Source organism: Zalophus californianus, chromosome 2 (genome assembly GCF_009762305.2).
Source record: "Zalophus californianus isolate mZalCal1 chromosome 2, mZalCal1.pri.v2, whole genome shotgun sequence".
Taxonomy (NCBI): domain Eukaryota; kingdom Metazoa; phylum Chordata; class Mammalia; order Carnivora; family Otariidae; genus Zalophus; species Zalophus californianus.
In genome coordinates this window covers 98,036,671-98,053,015 of record NC_045596.1, presented here as the reverse complement: position 1 = coordinate 98,053,015, position 16,345 = coordinate 98,036,671, and the positions used below count along the sequence as shown (strand labels likewise).

Below are 16,345 nucleotides of genomic sequence, written 5' to 3'. Positions count from 1 at the left end.
GCAATTATTGCTATTTTTAAAAATGATTATTAAAGGGGTGCCTGGGTGGCTCAGTTTGTTAGGCATCTACCTTGGGCTCAGGTCATGATCTCAGGGTCTGGGATCCAGTCCTATGTCAGGCTCCCTGCTCAGTGGGCAGTCTGCTTCTCACTCTCCCTCTGCCTCATCCCTTGCTCATGCTCTTTCTCAAATAAATAAATAAAATCTTTTAAAAAAATGATTACTAAAATAAGCAATCTGTGGCAATTGTACTCAGAAAAAGGAGAGAGAATACAAATAAACATTGGAAGAAAGAAAAAGAATATGAGCACAGATACACAAAAGTTAAAAAAATTGTAAAGAGTACTGTGAATTACTTTTAGCTAATAAATTTGGAAATCTAGATGAAATGGACAGTTATCTGGGAAACCACATTTTCAACAAAAATAAAATTATGAAAATTGATAGAAAACCTTTCAAAAAGATTAATGATCATGGAAGAAATGACTGATTTTTTTGCTCAAGAGTTTTGACCAATCTTCAATTCAGATAAGTCCCAAGTTATATAAATTGTTGCAGAGCGAGAAAAAGATGAAAATCTTTTCATTCATTTAATGAGGCTAATATAAATTGATTTCAAGACTAGACAGTCTAAGTACACACACACACACACACACACACACACACACACACACACACACACACAGAAAACTATACCCCGTCTAATGAAGCTACATACAAAAATTTAAATAAAATATTAGCAAATTTAATTGAATGGTGTATTTAAGCAAATTTAAACAAATGGAAGTCTATTGCAAGAATAAAAGAATGGTTCATAGTGAGGTATTCAATTAATGTATTCCCATATGTCATCTATAAATGAAAATAAATATGATCAGTTAGTAATGGTGTAAAGTTATATTTTAAAAATCATCATTCCTTCCTTATATCTATTAGGAAGCTTGGAATACCTTAGCTTTATATCACAGTCATCAAACAGGAACAAAACAAGAGTGCCTGCTATTACTGCATTGACTCAGTACTGTCTGAAGATCCCACTATCATTAAGCATTGAGCTATCAGTATTGCAATTGAAGTCAGAATTGTTACATGGATAATAAGATATTCCACCTCAATAACACAAGAGAATCAATGGGAAAGACAATAGAACTAGTGTTGATTAATGTAGTCACGTAAATATAAATATGTTTAAAAGGTGATAGCTCCTATACTAGGTAAAAAAGAAAAAGAAAAAAATATCATTTAGATGGTACGAAAACAAACAAACCAAAGAAATGACTAGGAATAATCACAAGAATTGAGACCTATGTGAAAAAAAGTAAATCTTTACTAAAAGTAGAAGAGCTAATAAATAAAACACCACAGTGCTGAATGGGAAGACAAAATAGAAATTAATCTATCCATTAAATGCTGGCATCATAAAAATCTTTTATTTTTCTTGGTGTATTTGGGGGGGTGGGGAGAGAGACTTGATTTTCTGGGTTCATCTGAAATCACATCCGTGTGGTATTGACACAGGAACAGGCAAGAAGTCAATGACACTAATTGCACCAGTGGTTAGCAACCTCGGTTGTACAATTAAAATAACGCTGATAGTTAAAAAAAATATATCACCCATGCCCAGCCCCATTCCTGTGGATTCTACTTTAATTAATGTTAGGTGGGTTCAGGTTTTGCTATATTTTAAAAGCTTCCAAAGGTTTTTAAATGTGTTGCCAAGGTTGGGAACCAAGAAATGGCTTATGTACATGTAATTATGATAAATAATTAAATTAAAAAGCCTTTCAAATCAATAGGAAAGGTTATTAGGACAATGAACTTAGGGACAAAAATCAAGCTAGATCCTTTACTAACACTAAACAGAAAAAATTCCAGACAGAAAAATGATACACAAAATAAAACAGAAAAAACTCTGTTCTTTAAATAATCACATTTTAATTATATGTGTATTTGCTTTCCAAAGACTTGCCTTGTATTTGGCAATATATAGCCAGAACCTAAAAAAAATGTTTATACCTGCTGAACAAAAATTCTGCTTCTGGAAAGAAATCTAAGCTATCCACAAAGACTTGTATTTAAGTGTATATCTATAATTGTAAAAAGTCTTGAATTTTAAAAGTAAATGTGCAGCAGTAGGGAACAAAACGCTAATTTTTCTATGTTACAGTTTTTCTTTTAAGGAGATTTTATTTTGAGAGCAAGCGAGTGAGCACGCGAGCGTGTGTGTGTGGGGCGGTGGGGGCTGGTGCAGAGGCAGAGGGAGAAAGAATCTCAAGCAGACTCCGTGCTGAGTGCAGAGCCTGAGGCGGGGCTCGATCTCAGGACCCTGAGATCGTGAGCTGAAGTCAAGAGTCAGGCACTTACTGGACTGAGCCACCCAGGAACCCCTATGTTAAAGTTTGTTGCAGAACCTCCTGAATAGGAATCATGTAGGGCTTATTAAAAAAATAGATTGCTAAGTCCCGCTGGTGACATACTCAACTCAGAATCAACCCAAGTGGCCTTTTAAGTACTCTGAAATTTGAGATCCACTAATGTGTATAAAGAATTTTTTTTAACCAGTAAAAATTATAGTTAGTATTTTCCCCATAAATATGTACAGGAAGGGAATACGCCCAAATGCTAGCAGTGTGTTGTTGAGTATAAAAAAGTATTTTTATACTTTTATTTTGTAAATTTGATACAATAAGCAATTATTACTTCTATAAATAATAAATAGGTTTCATATTAAAAAAGATTTACTCTAAGAGTACCGTTAAGAGTCATCTGTTTGGGCACAGGGGTCTTCCATGACTATAAAAATTTATAATGGGTTACATCTTATTTTTATTTGCAATTTATTTCAGAGTAGCAGTTACTAGTTAGCTGTACCAGTTTTGAAGTAAATGAGCTGCCAACCATAAGCATGTGAGGCCAGGTCTCATCACTGAAGGGGGTCATTCAAATGAATTTCTCAGAGAATTCATATCAATAAATACTTGGCTAGAGTTCCTGCATAAGTATAAGGAAAGTATAATAACTTTATCTTAGTTAAGTAGAATATATTTTGATGTGAGAAATCTGGTCCAAATTGTCATTTTTAATGAATCAGTTTCTTTTAATTTGAAACCTGTCTTTTGCCTGTTTTTCTCTTGGGTTGTTATGTTTTTTTTAAAAAAAATTAATGAATTTTGAGATTTTTTTTTCTATGATAGTCCCCTCTATTGGATGTATTCACCAACAAATATATTTATAAGTATGTATTACAAATATATGCATCAACCTTTTATCTTTTACCTTTCCTTAGGGTGGTTTTTTAGTGAAGGTAGTGTTCTTAATTCTTATTGAGTTTATTAGTCCTTTAATTTCAAAGTATATCATCTATGTCTTGTTAAATAAGTTTTTCCCTAACTTGAGGTTATAAGGATAATTTCCCTATAATTCAGAATTTAAAACTTTGCCATTTATCAGGAATTGAGTTTTGAATATGACCATTAGTTTGAAATACTTCATTAAAAAAGCTTTTGTATTTGGATATTTAAAAAGAAGTACTGTGTAATTAAAAACAAACAACAACAAAACATTAACATACCAAAATAAGTCTTCCTTCTATTTGTGATCCCAGGTTTTGTCTTTCTTTCTTAAAAATTAGACTTTTTTTACTTCTAACGTAGGCTTTGAAATTTTTAACTCCCTAGGCTATTACTTAACCTCATAATTTTCTTGGCAGTTTTAACCAACTTTAAAAGAGTGTTATGCTCTATACACTTTGAGATGATTTTTTTCCTGCTTAAACTAGAGTTTAAGACTATCATGAATTTCTGACATGCCATTAAATGTAACTTTCTCAGCAGAAGCTAAATGAGAGGCAAACTAACTGATGCAATAAGGAAGCTCTGGGGTAGGAAGGCAGAGAAGGTATAGTTATTACCCCTTTTAAGCTTTTTTTCTGACAGAGTCATGAAGTAAGTATTTTTTAGCACACATAGATGCAAATTTTAATATTTAAGAGTTAATCGAATGAGACTGTCGTGATGTATTCAAATGTATGATCATCTGGTTCTTCACATCCTCAAGAATGCTCTGTTCCCAGGGGCTCTGCCAGAGCAAGAACCATGGCTTATTTTGGGGAAGGAAAAGGACCCATCCACGTGGACAATGTGAAGTGCACAGGAAACGAGAGGTCCCTGGCTGACTGCATCAAACAAGATATTGGGAGACATAACTGTCGCCACAGCGAAGATGCAGGAGTCATTTGTGATTATTTTAGCAAGAAGGCAACAGGTAACAGTAACAAAGGTAAGTCATCTACTAGGGCCTATACAAGTCAAAGAGTAATTTTCCCTTCATTAGTATAAGCAGTACTTTGATGACAAAAATCTCCTTCCATTAGACTCTATATAATCTGCGTTTGTGTTTAGAGGCAGTGATTCCTGACAAACTTGACTGGATGGGGCTTACATGGGCAGCAGAGTTCAGGGGCAGGAGTGGATTTATAGGATTTGGCATCATGCCCTTTTGACATTCTCAGCCGTTTCTGTACCATTCTTTCTCTGGATGTAATAAAACTGTCAAACTTGTTGGTATCCTTGAAGACTTAGAATTGACATTTACCTCATAAAAAGAAAAAAAATGAATTTTTTTAAGGGGGGGAGGGTGGGGAGAGGCAGAGGGAGAGAGAGAATCTCAAGCAGGCTCCATGCTCAGTGTGGAGACCAGTGTCGGGCTCGATCCTAACCACCCTGAGATCATGACCTGAACTGAAATCAAGAGTGAGAGGCTTAACTGACTGCGCCACCCAGGCGCTCCCCAAGAAATGAAAATGTAAAGATGAATCACAGAAAGGAACTTCCACTCTTAATAATATTTTAAACAACCAGGATAAATTTAAAAGTAATTGCAAAAAGAAAATTATCTTTTGTAGAGTTTATTTTCTGAAATTTAAAAACATTAAGGAAAATGAGAAATAATCTTCTAGTATAATACAGTAATAGATGTTTTATACTTAGAAAGGTCCTTGAAACCTGAGAGTAACTTTTATGAAACAACTACTGTTTTAAGTGAATAAAAAAGTAGCTATTTTATAGAAAACTATGGTTACATTTTATGAAAAGAAAAATCACCTCTTTATGTGTGTTGAAAGTTCATAGTTTTGATGCACTGGACTTTCTGAAATTAGGTGTCTATATTTGAACATTCTCATTTGCTAACATCTTTTAGTTGCTAAAGACAATGCAAAAATAAATTGGATGCTGTTAATATGATTCTTCACTGAGGAGCTTCTCAACTTATCAAATCATATTATATATTTAATATTATTAAATAGTATAGTTATAACTTAACTTATTAAATTCCCTTCAATAATTTAAACTACAGTTAAAAATTGAATATATAATTCTTTGTATTATGTCAAATTTCTGAAGCAGTAGAAAAACATAAAAATTCAATAATTATACAATGTTTTTACTATATTCCTAAGTAAATCTACTTTAAAGTATGAAATACCGTATTTATTTCATTATTTATACATTTATTTTTATAAATTCCCGGAGTTGTAGCAACACTTACTTGATACCTTTCCATGGTTCCAATGCTACCATACCTCAAATAAAAGGATTTTGTCTTAGACCAGCTGGATTACTGAATCTGGCTTATTAACCTATTGATTTTGTATTGAGGTTCAAGACCTAGTGACTTCTTTTTGTTTTTCTTTTTTTAAAAGATTTTATTTATATATTTTAGAGAGAGAGCACAAGTGGGGGAGGGAGAGGGACAAGCAGACTTTGCGCTGAGTACGGAGCCCAATTCTGGTCTCCATCTCATGACTGTGGTCATGACCTGAGCCAAAATCAAGAGTCCCCCGCTTAACAAATGTAAGTTTGTTAAGAATGCACCTCCCTAGTGACTTCTATAAGGGGATTCAAACTCAAGCCATTGGTTATTGGTCATTTGATGGGATCCTTTTATAAATGAACTTCATTTTGCTTTCTAATTTTTTTTTTTTGGAACAGTGGATTTTAAGCTTTAAATAGATTTTACATTTTTGCAACCTGGTGCCTTGCCTCAGGATGATGTAAACTTTCAGTTTTGCTTGCTCAATATTAATTGCATCATTCCCTATTGAGCTCCCTTCTACCTGAATATAATGGGAGAATATTAGTGTTGACTAGATTTTCGTGGTCTTGGTGCAATTCCCAGCCTTCTCTTCTTACACAGATAGAAAAACAGTATCTATCAATACTTTATAACATATACTTAACCAAGGAACCAACATACTCCTATAGACATCCTCCTCCTTTCTAAAATTATTTTTGAAATAGTCATACTTTTACTTTCTTTTGTACACCACTTTTTCATATAATTTAATTCTTTTTTTATGCTCTTGATCGAGTCTGTTATCTTAGGAAGTTAGACTGTATTCCCTCTTAGACTGCTTAGTAAACCCTATCCATAAATTAATATGGTATATGAGTAAATGTAAATGTGAATTTAGATCAGAATCCTATTCTGGGAATATGCTTTGCTCCTTTAAGTTACATTTTTGTAGACATGGCTTGGCAATGTTGTGTATGAAAAGCAAGTAATTTAGACCAGTATCGCCTTTGCAGTTCTCTTGCTTTAACATTCCTGGACTCCAAAACAGCCTCTGAAATCAGCAGAGGAGGAGATGTAGGTACATATAGGATGATATACTGGGCAGGGTCCAAGTTGAGTATGGGGAACTTCCTCAAGTTCCTGATCTGCTTGTGAATTCTTGGTTAATTGAGAAGACTTTTAATTTTTATTATAAGAAAAAGTATCCTATAATTTGAGGAGAGAAACATTTTGGAATAAAGAACTAAGCAGCAGGAGAATGTGTCACATATGTCTTTACCCCCCTATGAGCAATATGGTAGTCTGATTAATAACCTCTGTCCGCTTCAGAATCCCTCTCGTCTGTTTGTGGCTTGAGATTACTGCACCGTCGGCAGAAGCGGATCATTGGTGGGAAAAATTCTTTAAGGTAAAGGGTCCTTCAGAGGAGATTTTCCATATTACAGAATTACTTATATACATACAGTGTTACAAATTGGGGTTTTTCTACTATTATGTAAGGGATTTATTTTACTTATTTAATTTTCTAAATTAAATACAGATTACACGGAAGATTTCACATTATTAAATTTAAAATGTTCCTAGATTGCTACCTTCTGATTTACAAGATAGATACGTTGCTGAAAAGTTATGTGGCAGGAACTAATTTAACAGGAGGTCTGAAAAAATGTATATAACTACAAAATTCATTTAATTTAGAATATATTTGTTTTAGACTAGACTCTTAATATAATTTTTTTTTATTTGTTGCATTTACTCATGGAAAATCAGCACTTTATTAAATACTTCTTTAGGCTGCCTAGGTGAGGTAGTGGGGAGAGAAAATATGCTTCAAACCATGAAGTATAAAGAAGACTCTACTTGATTCCATGGATGTCAGAGATAGGTGGGATGCGTACAAATACCTATGAGCAGATCTTCAATGTGACCTGCTCAGAGTTCGAGGAGCACCATTTTCAAAGTAGGAAGGGATTTTTACATCCGAGGGTCCCTTTTATATTGCTTTTCTCCCACCTGCAAGCCTTCCGAGTCATTGTTTTAATGGATGCTTTTCTTTGCTTTTTCTACCTTATATGGACTTAAGTGCTTACTTTCTTCTTAGGGGTGGTTGGCCTTGGCAAGTGTCCCTCCGGCTAAAGTCATCCCATGGAGATGGCAGGCTCCTTTGTGGGGCCACGCTCCTGAGTAGCTGCTGGGTCCTTACAGCAGCACACTGCTTCAAGAGGTACGTGTCCACCTTTCCAGACGAATCAGTTGGGCTCTTACTTGCCAGTTCTTCCGATCCCTTCCTTCTCTGTAGCATACTGGAAACTTGGGGTGACAGAGCCAGGCTACCAGTCTTCCTTATGTATGCCAAGGGCATGGTGGAAGTGGGGGAGGTAACAGAAGGAGCAAAGAGAGCCCTCAGGAAGCTACTGCGTTATTAAAGCAAACTCTAGGGAGCAGAGAAGATGTGTTTGGGGAGGGGAGGCAGCTATATTAGTGCTTCCCTCAAGAACATATCTGAAGAGGGGCGCCTGGGTGGCTCAGTCCATTAAGTGTCTGCCTTTGGCTCAGGTCATGATCTCAGGGTCCTGGGATTGAGCCCCGCATTGGGCTCTCTGCTCAGTGGAGCAGGGATCATGTTTCTCCTTCTCCCCTTGCTTGTGCTCTCTCTGTGTCAAATAAATAAATAAAATCTTTTTTTTTTTTTTAAAAAGAACATATCTTGAGGGTGAAATCATATCCCAGTAGACCTAGAAGAGACCTCAGATTATCTAGTTATAAACACTAAGAATAGGGAGTGCAATTTTTATTGTTTTTGATTTTTTGGGTCTTCTTGGTGTTTTGTGCCTTTTGTGCATTTTAAATTTCTCTATTTGCACCTTCTAGAAAGTCAGGTTGCATCCTGATTATTTCCTCATGTCCCATCTTATCAGTCCGATCGAAGTCTTCCCAGTTCAGAGGGGAGGCCACACAGAGAAAATCAGTGTGCCACAGTCACACTGCTCATGGGAGCAGTGCCTGCACTAGAACCTGGATCTCCTTTCTTCTTGTCCTGTGCTCTTTTGTGGGCCTGGCTCATGGCCATTTCCTCAGCATGAACTTTGGTGTTTTAAAATGTATACCAATCCTTGGCAAAATACTGATAATTAATGAAGCAAGGTGATGAGTACAGGAGTCTCACTATATTATATACTTGAAAATGGTCATAATAAAAAGTCTTACGTAAAATGTGTAACATGTCACTGAGAAATTCTAACAAGCAAAAATTTGTTTTATATTTTTCCTTATGTGATATCATAAGGCTTCACTGTATATTTGTAATTTATCCATATAGATTTTGTTCACTTTAACCACCATGTGAATCTTAACTCCTATTGAAAGAGTACATCACAGCTTATTTATTCCCCTACTAATGGAGAGTTAGGTGGTTTCCATTCTCTGACTATGAAAAAACAATGCGGTAGTACATATCCATTCTATGTCTCATTGGCTACATATATGTGGGAGCATTTAGCTAGAGTATGGTACATTTCAATTTCACTTGGCCCTACTAATTTTCTTTCTAAAGTAATTGTATCCGTTTATATCTTGGCAAAGTGTAAGTCCCTCTTTACTCAAATCCCTACCTCAACTTGATACTATCAATAGTCTTAATTTTTGCCAGCCTTAGACTTTTTGGATTTCTTTTTAATTCCATTTCCCTGATTAGTGTCTTCCTCTTTCATGAATTCTTTGTTTATATCCTTTGCTTATTTTCTGTTGGATTGTCTTTTTGTAATTGATTTAAAAAATTTGTTCTGTGTACATAGTCTATGTTGTTATGTGTTACAAATACCTTTTCTCGATCAGGGGTATGTCCTGTCACTTGTTTAAGATCTTTTTCTTATAAAGATATTTTAATTTTAGTATGTTTAGGTGTGTCAGTTTTTTAAGTTTGATAACAAAATTTTATATTTTATTTAAAAAATATTTTCCTCGCCCTACATGATGAAGAAATTATCTTAGTTTTTCTTTTTTCTTTTTTTTATTTTCTTTTATCTTAGTTTTTCACTAAGAATATTTACAATTTTGCCTGTCATGTTTAGGTTTTTAATCTGTTTACAGTTTTTTGTATGTATGGTATGAGAAAGGAACCTAACTTTATACTTTCATGGATAGTTAGTTTACTATCTTTTTTTTACTCTTTTTACTGAATACTTTCATGGATAGTTAGTTTATCAGCTCTTTTTACTGAACATTATATTCTTTATGCAGTGATTTATCACAACTATGTTGCATGCCAAGTGCAGAGTCTGAGGTGTGGGGCTCGATCCCATGACCTTGGGATCATGACCTGAGCTGAAACCAAGAGTTAGACACTTAACCACTTAACTGACTGAGCCACCCAGGCACCCCAGGGCACCATTTTTAAAGTGTGGTCTTTCTACCACAATATTAGATACATTCAGCTTGTTAAAAATCCAGATTCCTGGGCCTCTACTCCAGATCTACTGAATCTTTGGAGCCAGGCCTCAGAAGTTGGCATTTTTATCAAGCATCTCTGATGATTCTTATGAACACTAATGGTTAAGACCCACATAGGGACGCCTGGGTGGCTCAGTCGGTTATGTATCTGCCTTCAGCTCAGGTCATGATCCCAGGGTCCTGGGATCGAGCCCCGCATCGGGCTCCCTGCTCGGTGGGGAGTCTGCTTCTCCCTCTGCCTTCCGCCCCCACTGTTTGTGCTCTCTCTCTGACAGATAAATGAATAAAATCTTTAAAAAAAACAAAAAGACCCACTTTCCTGGTGGGTAAAATAGAGTTGCCCACAGAGTTAATCAGTCGTGGGCAGCACTGACAGAAAGGTGCAAGACAGCAGTGATGCGCCTTGCTACTCTGTGCTCAAGCTGTTGTCAGAGGCAAAAGCATTGTCACTGTCAGAGAGAACTGTGCTCAGTTCCGGGTGCCGCATCATGAAAAAAATGACGTGGTACACCAGGGAAGGCAAACAGACAGGGGAGGTTCTGTGGAGTTGGATTAGATGTGTTACCTCTTGCTTCAGGTACCACAGATGTTAATGGGAGAAAAGATAATTTTCTTTTTAACATAAAGAGTTATTTTTTATTTCTTTAACACTAGGACCATTCAAAGATGGAATGGGCTGTATGTGGGAGGAAGAGTAAGTTCTGTTATGAAGTGTGTTTAAGCTCAGAGGTTGGATTCATATATTGGTAGAGGTTCTGAAGATGGATAATGTCTAATGTTGAGAGCATAGTGGTGAAACAACATGAGACATATTTGAACAATGGCAGTTATTAGTTAAGATAGTGATCTAGAGTTCTGGTAGTGGACTTACAGTAGAGAATCAGGAAAGGCCTGGAATGCCAGGATAGTGGATTTGTTTCATTCACTAAGTGGTGGGAAACCACTAAAGTTTTTTGAGCCTTGAAATGTGATCTAAGAGTTTTAGGAGATAAGTCATTTGGAGATATACAGGATAAATCTGAGGCGGTAAAGCAAAATTATTAATCCAGGGATCTCTGAATGAGCTTCAAATTATATGAAAAGTCTTTGCATACATGCTTCTGAAATGACTCAAATTGGTCCATGTTACCAAGCGATTAAGACTCACTATGGTTGGAACTAGGGGGACACTGATTACAAGGCTATTATAATAGAGACAGAAGGTAGAAAAGGAGGGAAAGAAGGTAGAACTGCTGTGACTGAAATCAGTAGGACTTGGTACTGTGTAACAAAAGACGTGGATCTGGCGATTGAGACCAAGGTCACAGTTCTCCTCCAATTTTAACTGTTTAATTTGTGGAAATTATGGAAATTATTTAGCCTTTTGGAGCCCCAGTTTTCCCACCCGTAAAATGAAGGCAGTAACATTCCATGGTGAGGAGCAAATGATATGCTAAGCATCTGAAAATATTTTATAAACTGTAAAACTGAAAACAGATATTGGCTATTATTATGTTGGGGTTCAAAAAAAAGGGAATCAGAGATTATTATTATCAAAAGTAGGAAATTCAGGATGATTTTAATCCACTGACTACCGGAGAAGAAGAAGGTAGGAAATTACAGAGAACCTAGAGAAACCTGTCTTAGGGTTTAGAGTTTGGGCAAAATAACTCTGGAGGTTCAGTTTATCCTCCTCTTAAGATACCTTGTCTTTCAGGTCTCTGTTAAAAGTTATAGACTTCAGGGTTCAAGGCTTAAAGTTTTGAAGTAGGGAAATTACCCAAAAATTCTACTTGAGGTTGAAAACTTTAATCTAAATTTTGGGTTCCCTGGAAGGTCTTTTTCTTTTCAGTACACGTTTGGGTTTGTTTGTTTACATGTCATTATTCCTCCCCCGGAATGGTCCTTCTGGATTCCTGCTTATCAGTAACCATCTCACTTCTGTTTATAAACTGAGTGTCTAGTATATTACTTGGCAGGGAGGAGATACTCCTAAATGGTTGTTGCATGATGAAAGTGGGGGCTCAGTTGCCAAATAGTGGATCCATTTAAGAATGTTGGACTCTTTAGAGGATGGTGGTATTTTAAACCTAGATCAACAGATAATTCCTTCCATATGTCATTTCTGAATTTCTTCCCTTTATCTGCTCAGTATCAGATAAAGACAGTTGATTGAAAAGCAGAGGAGCAGATTATGATATGCAGCATTTTGATGTGCTGTAGATATAATGCAAGATTCTTTTAATGTGTGTAGGGAGAGAATTGGTTTGCAAATGTCTTTTAGATCCATCTGACTTGGTCTGTAACCTTTACCAGATTTCATAGACTTCCTGTTTTGCAGTGCCTAAGGAGGCTGCAGCTCACATCTTTATTGCAGTAAGCCTATTAAAAAGCTAAGGTCACTTACTAGTGATTCAGAATAAGCTCCCAATTTTATTTTTTTTCTGGGTTCAGGGACTTTGGGTTAAAATAGCCCTCCTTTAATCATCAGAAACTCTGAAATTTGCAAAAATCAATTTCCTTTGGAATTACAGGGAGACTGCCCTGTAGAAGCAGGATCATCAGGTTCTGAGAGGTTATCTTCCTTATAGATTTCTTGGGAGTCTAATTTATTTTTTATTTTTTTAAAAGCTGTTATTTATTTGAGAGAGAAAAAGAGTGAGTGGGAGGGAGAGAGAGAGAGAATCTGAAGCAGACACCATGCTGAGTGCAGAGCCCAATGCAGGGCTTGATCCCAGGACTGCGAGATCATAACCTGAGCTGAAACCAAGAATTGGATGCTTAACCAACTGAACCACCCAGGTGTCCCTTGGGAGTCCAATTTAAGGTCTACTGGTCGGGGACCTAAATTTCATATTTTGAAATTAGCTCTCACTCCTTTTTTTTATTTATATCTCCACTGCTTTAACTACTGGACTTCTGTATGTGCTCTGTAATGGTTTCTTGTTCATCAGGCCTCCCTTGGTGCCTAATTCTTGCAGTGATGATATAGGCCAGTGTTTTTGAACAGCTATTTGTGAATAAGGCATATGGTGCTGTTACCATCTGTGTTATTTTATACTGTGGGATGACAGCTTTTTATGTTTTTTTGTTTTGCCTTTATAGTCGTTCTTTTATACAATTCTCATGTCAGAATAATCTAAGAATGATGGCCTGGGAGGTTGAGATCAGAATGCAGTTACTTCAGATCCACTATCCTGTCATATTCATTTTATATAGTCTCTTTACATGATAAGGGTATTTTATTGTAAGGCTGACAGAGTTCCATGAAATTCTAACTTGTTTGTAACTTTCACATATGCTGTGTCCCAAACACTTTTTTATGCCAACATAATTAGGGTAACTGAGGTAATTGGTGAATCACCATTTATAGGCCTTCTATCTCATTTTTCACATTTTTCCTAGTGTTAATGCAGTGCAAACTTTGGAATGCAATATCCTGTTGGCATTTTGAAGTGGAAACTTGGAATAAATCAAGGTTTTTTGTAGTCCCTATAAACTTACATAATATAAATTACTTGCTTTTGGTATTTTCTACTCTAAACTGTGAGTATCATGAAATGACCCTCTCTCTATTGTGGTGCAGCAATATAATTGAGAGAAAAATTCATGAATATTACATTAACTCCTTTTAGTTGCTTATTCTGGTAACAAGCATCATTTTGGAAGAAAGAATGAATGCAAAACAAGATTCTCTTCTTTCTGTAATTCTACTGCAAATTTGATTTGATCAAGAATATAGCTTTACCTGATTTTATCTTTTTGATTTTTTGCCTAGAAACACTATAGCAGCTGGAAATTTTCAGAGATTGTTGCTCTGAAAATCAGAAATGTTTAAATCTTTGTAATTAAAAAGATGAGCTACAGAGGTAGTGGAGTCACTTTTTAAAAACACGAAGTGTCAGGTGCTTAGCATATGCTTCATCATAACCTAGTATCTAGTAGAGTTCATTAGGAACATGGTCTTTTAGTGCTGTACATGCCATCAATCATGCTAAAACCATTTCCTGAACACACACAACACACACACACACAAACATACACACATATGACAGTGCAAGGTTCTATGGAGAAGGTCACTTCTCTCTAAGCAACTGTAACCATTTACACAAACAACTTCAATCACTTTTTGAGTTTCATCCAGACAACACAAAAAAACGGATTCTAGTAGTAGCAGATGTGTACAGGTTGATGTAAAAGACTTTCTAAAGACATGAAATCTATGTAGGAAACAGACATAAAGAATAAGACCCTGCAACATGAATTAACTTTTATTTTTATTTATTTATTTATTTTTAAAGATTTTTACTTATTTATTTGACAGAGAGAGACATAGCGAGAGAGGGAACACAAGCAGGGGGGAGTGGGAGAGGGAGAAGCAGGCTTCCCGCCGAGCAGGGAGCCCGATGCGGGGCTTGATCCCAGGAACCTGGGACCATGACCTGAGCCGAAGGCAGACGCTTAACAACTGAGCTACCCAGGCGCCCCAACTTTTATTTTTAATTTCAGTAATTTTTTGTTTTTAAACTCTAAATCTCAGAAAAATGGGGACATTGGATTTTACTAAACTGCTGTGTTTCAGATCCTTTCTTGCTCAAGCTTGTCTGGCAATTTCATCCAATTTTTATTTGAGGAGGAGTTGAAGGCATTTCAGCAAAGCAAACAACTGGATGGTGTGTCAGCCAAACCTAAAATGTTTGTTTTAGAAGCATTTTTGAATATAATAAAGTCTGTCAAAGTAACAGAAGGTCAACTAGAGTTTTTTTGTCGGAAAAGAAAAAAAAGATTCCTTGATATGTTTTCTTAACAAGTCTAGAACTATACTAAATGCTTTCAAAGTCCACAATCATATTGGGAACCTCAGCCAAAGTGTTATCCCTTAAGTATATAATCACACCCACTGAGAGAGGTGACAGTAGAAGACAAATATTTGCTTAGCTAACTAATCCAGTCTTGTGTTGGATGCTCTTCAAATTCCAAGCATGTGATTATTTCTAAGAATAATTGGAGTGAAAGGAGTGTGGGAATCACTGGTTAGGTTTAGCTGGCCCATTTCCTTAAATTAGGACAACTTTAAAAGTGTAGGTACTAATAGATTTATTTTGACAAAAATGATGCTTTTTCTCAGGTAAATATTTTTTGTTTTCAGTTTAATATCAACTGCTAATTGGTGAGCATACTAAATTTGGAGTATATTCAAAACTATTGGCTGAAATCTACTTGATTTGAGAACACAGTATATGCATATAACGTATAGTATGGGTTTTGCATTTTGATACCTTTATGTAATCTCGTATGATGCTCACTTCACCTGGTGAGAGTCCAGACATGCAGGGGTAGGAGTTATCACTATGCCTTTAAGTCTTTGGTGTAGTGCTTTTCAAGCTTGACTGTGAATTTGAATCACCTATGGTCCTACATCAGCCCTATTAATATTCTCAGAGATTGTGTGACCTGGACATTTATATTTTAAAAGTGGTATAGGTGATTCTGGTAAACAGCCAGAATTAACAAGAACATTAGATATTTGAGAGATTTTAAAAAATTGGTGGCTCAGTTGTTGAGTGTCTGACTCTTGATTTCGGCTCAGGTCATGAACTTGGGGTCGTGAGATCCAGCTCTGTGACGGGCTCTGCACTCTTGCACAATCTGCTTAAGATACTCTTATTCTCACGCCCACACGCTCTCTCTCTCATCTGCCCTTCCCCCGAGTGTGTGCACTCTCTTGCTCTCCCTCTCAAAAAGTACTAGAAACTTTAGTGATGGTGTTCTAAGAACTGGTGAGAAGCTCTGATTTAAGTTAGGGATGACAGTGTACATATGTAGATGTGGATGTCTTTGAAAACAAGTTGTTTAACACACATTAAGGCTTCTCTGTGCCAACCACTTTGCCTAGTGCTGAGGATACAAAAGTGAGCATGGCATGGTCCTTACATTTATGGAGCCTTTAACTGGGAGGACCTGACATCTTAACTTCGTCTTAGAAACTGTTATGAATGCAAGGACAGTGCGACAGGGAGTGTCCGAAGACAGGATTGGCCAGTTTTCAGGCAGGGCAGGAAGAGCTTCCTGGGAGGTTTTTGACTTGAGAATTGAGTGATAAAACCAGTTTTTGTCATATGGGATGGGGGGGGTGATGATACTACAAATAGTCTGAATAAAGACAGGTGTATGAGACACCTCTTCAAGCAACTAAAAGGACAGGGGCATGGAGAACAGGCTGGTATCAGGTGGGAAGGCCCATTCTTGGATTAATTTGTGTATCAAGTAAGGCATTTGAACTTTATTGTGTAGATAATGGAGACCCCATGAAGGCTATACAGAAGAGTAGTTATATTGTCAG

The 16,345-nt window shown here is 36.3% G+C and overlaps 1 protein-coding gene across 3 annotated transcripts in view; it reads left to right on the top strand.

The window, feature by feature from the left end:
* The window catches only part of PRSS12 (serine protease 12), a 71,217-nt gene that overhangs the window by 47,598 nt on the left and 7,274 nt on the right, over positions 1-16,345 (top strand). For 2 of the 3 annotated variants that reach the window (XM_027599335.2, XM_027599336.2), the window contains exons 9-11: positions 4,073-4,278; positions 6,904-6,982; positions 7,676-7,798. In XM_027599335.2, coding sequence (XP_027455136.1) covers positions 4,073-4,278; positions 6,904-6,982; positions 7,676-7,798 — 408 coding nt within the window. Of the gene's footprint in view, positions 1-4,072; positions 4,279-6,903; positions 6,983-7,675; positions 7,799-14,584; positions 14,687-16,345 lie in introns of those variants that run through there. The other variant, XM_027599338.2, reaches the window with a different exon arrangement.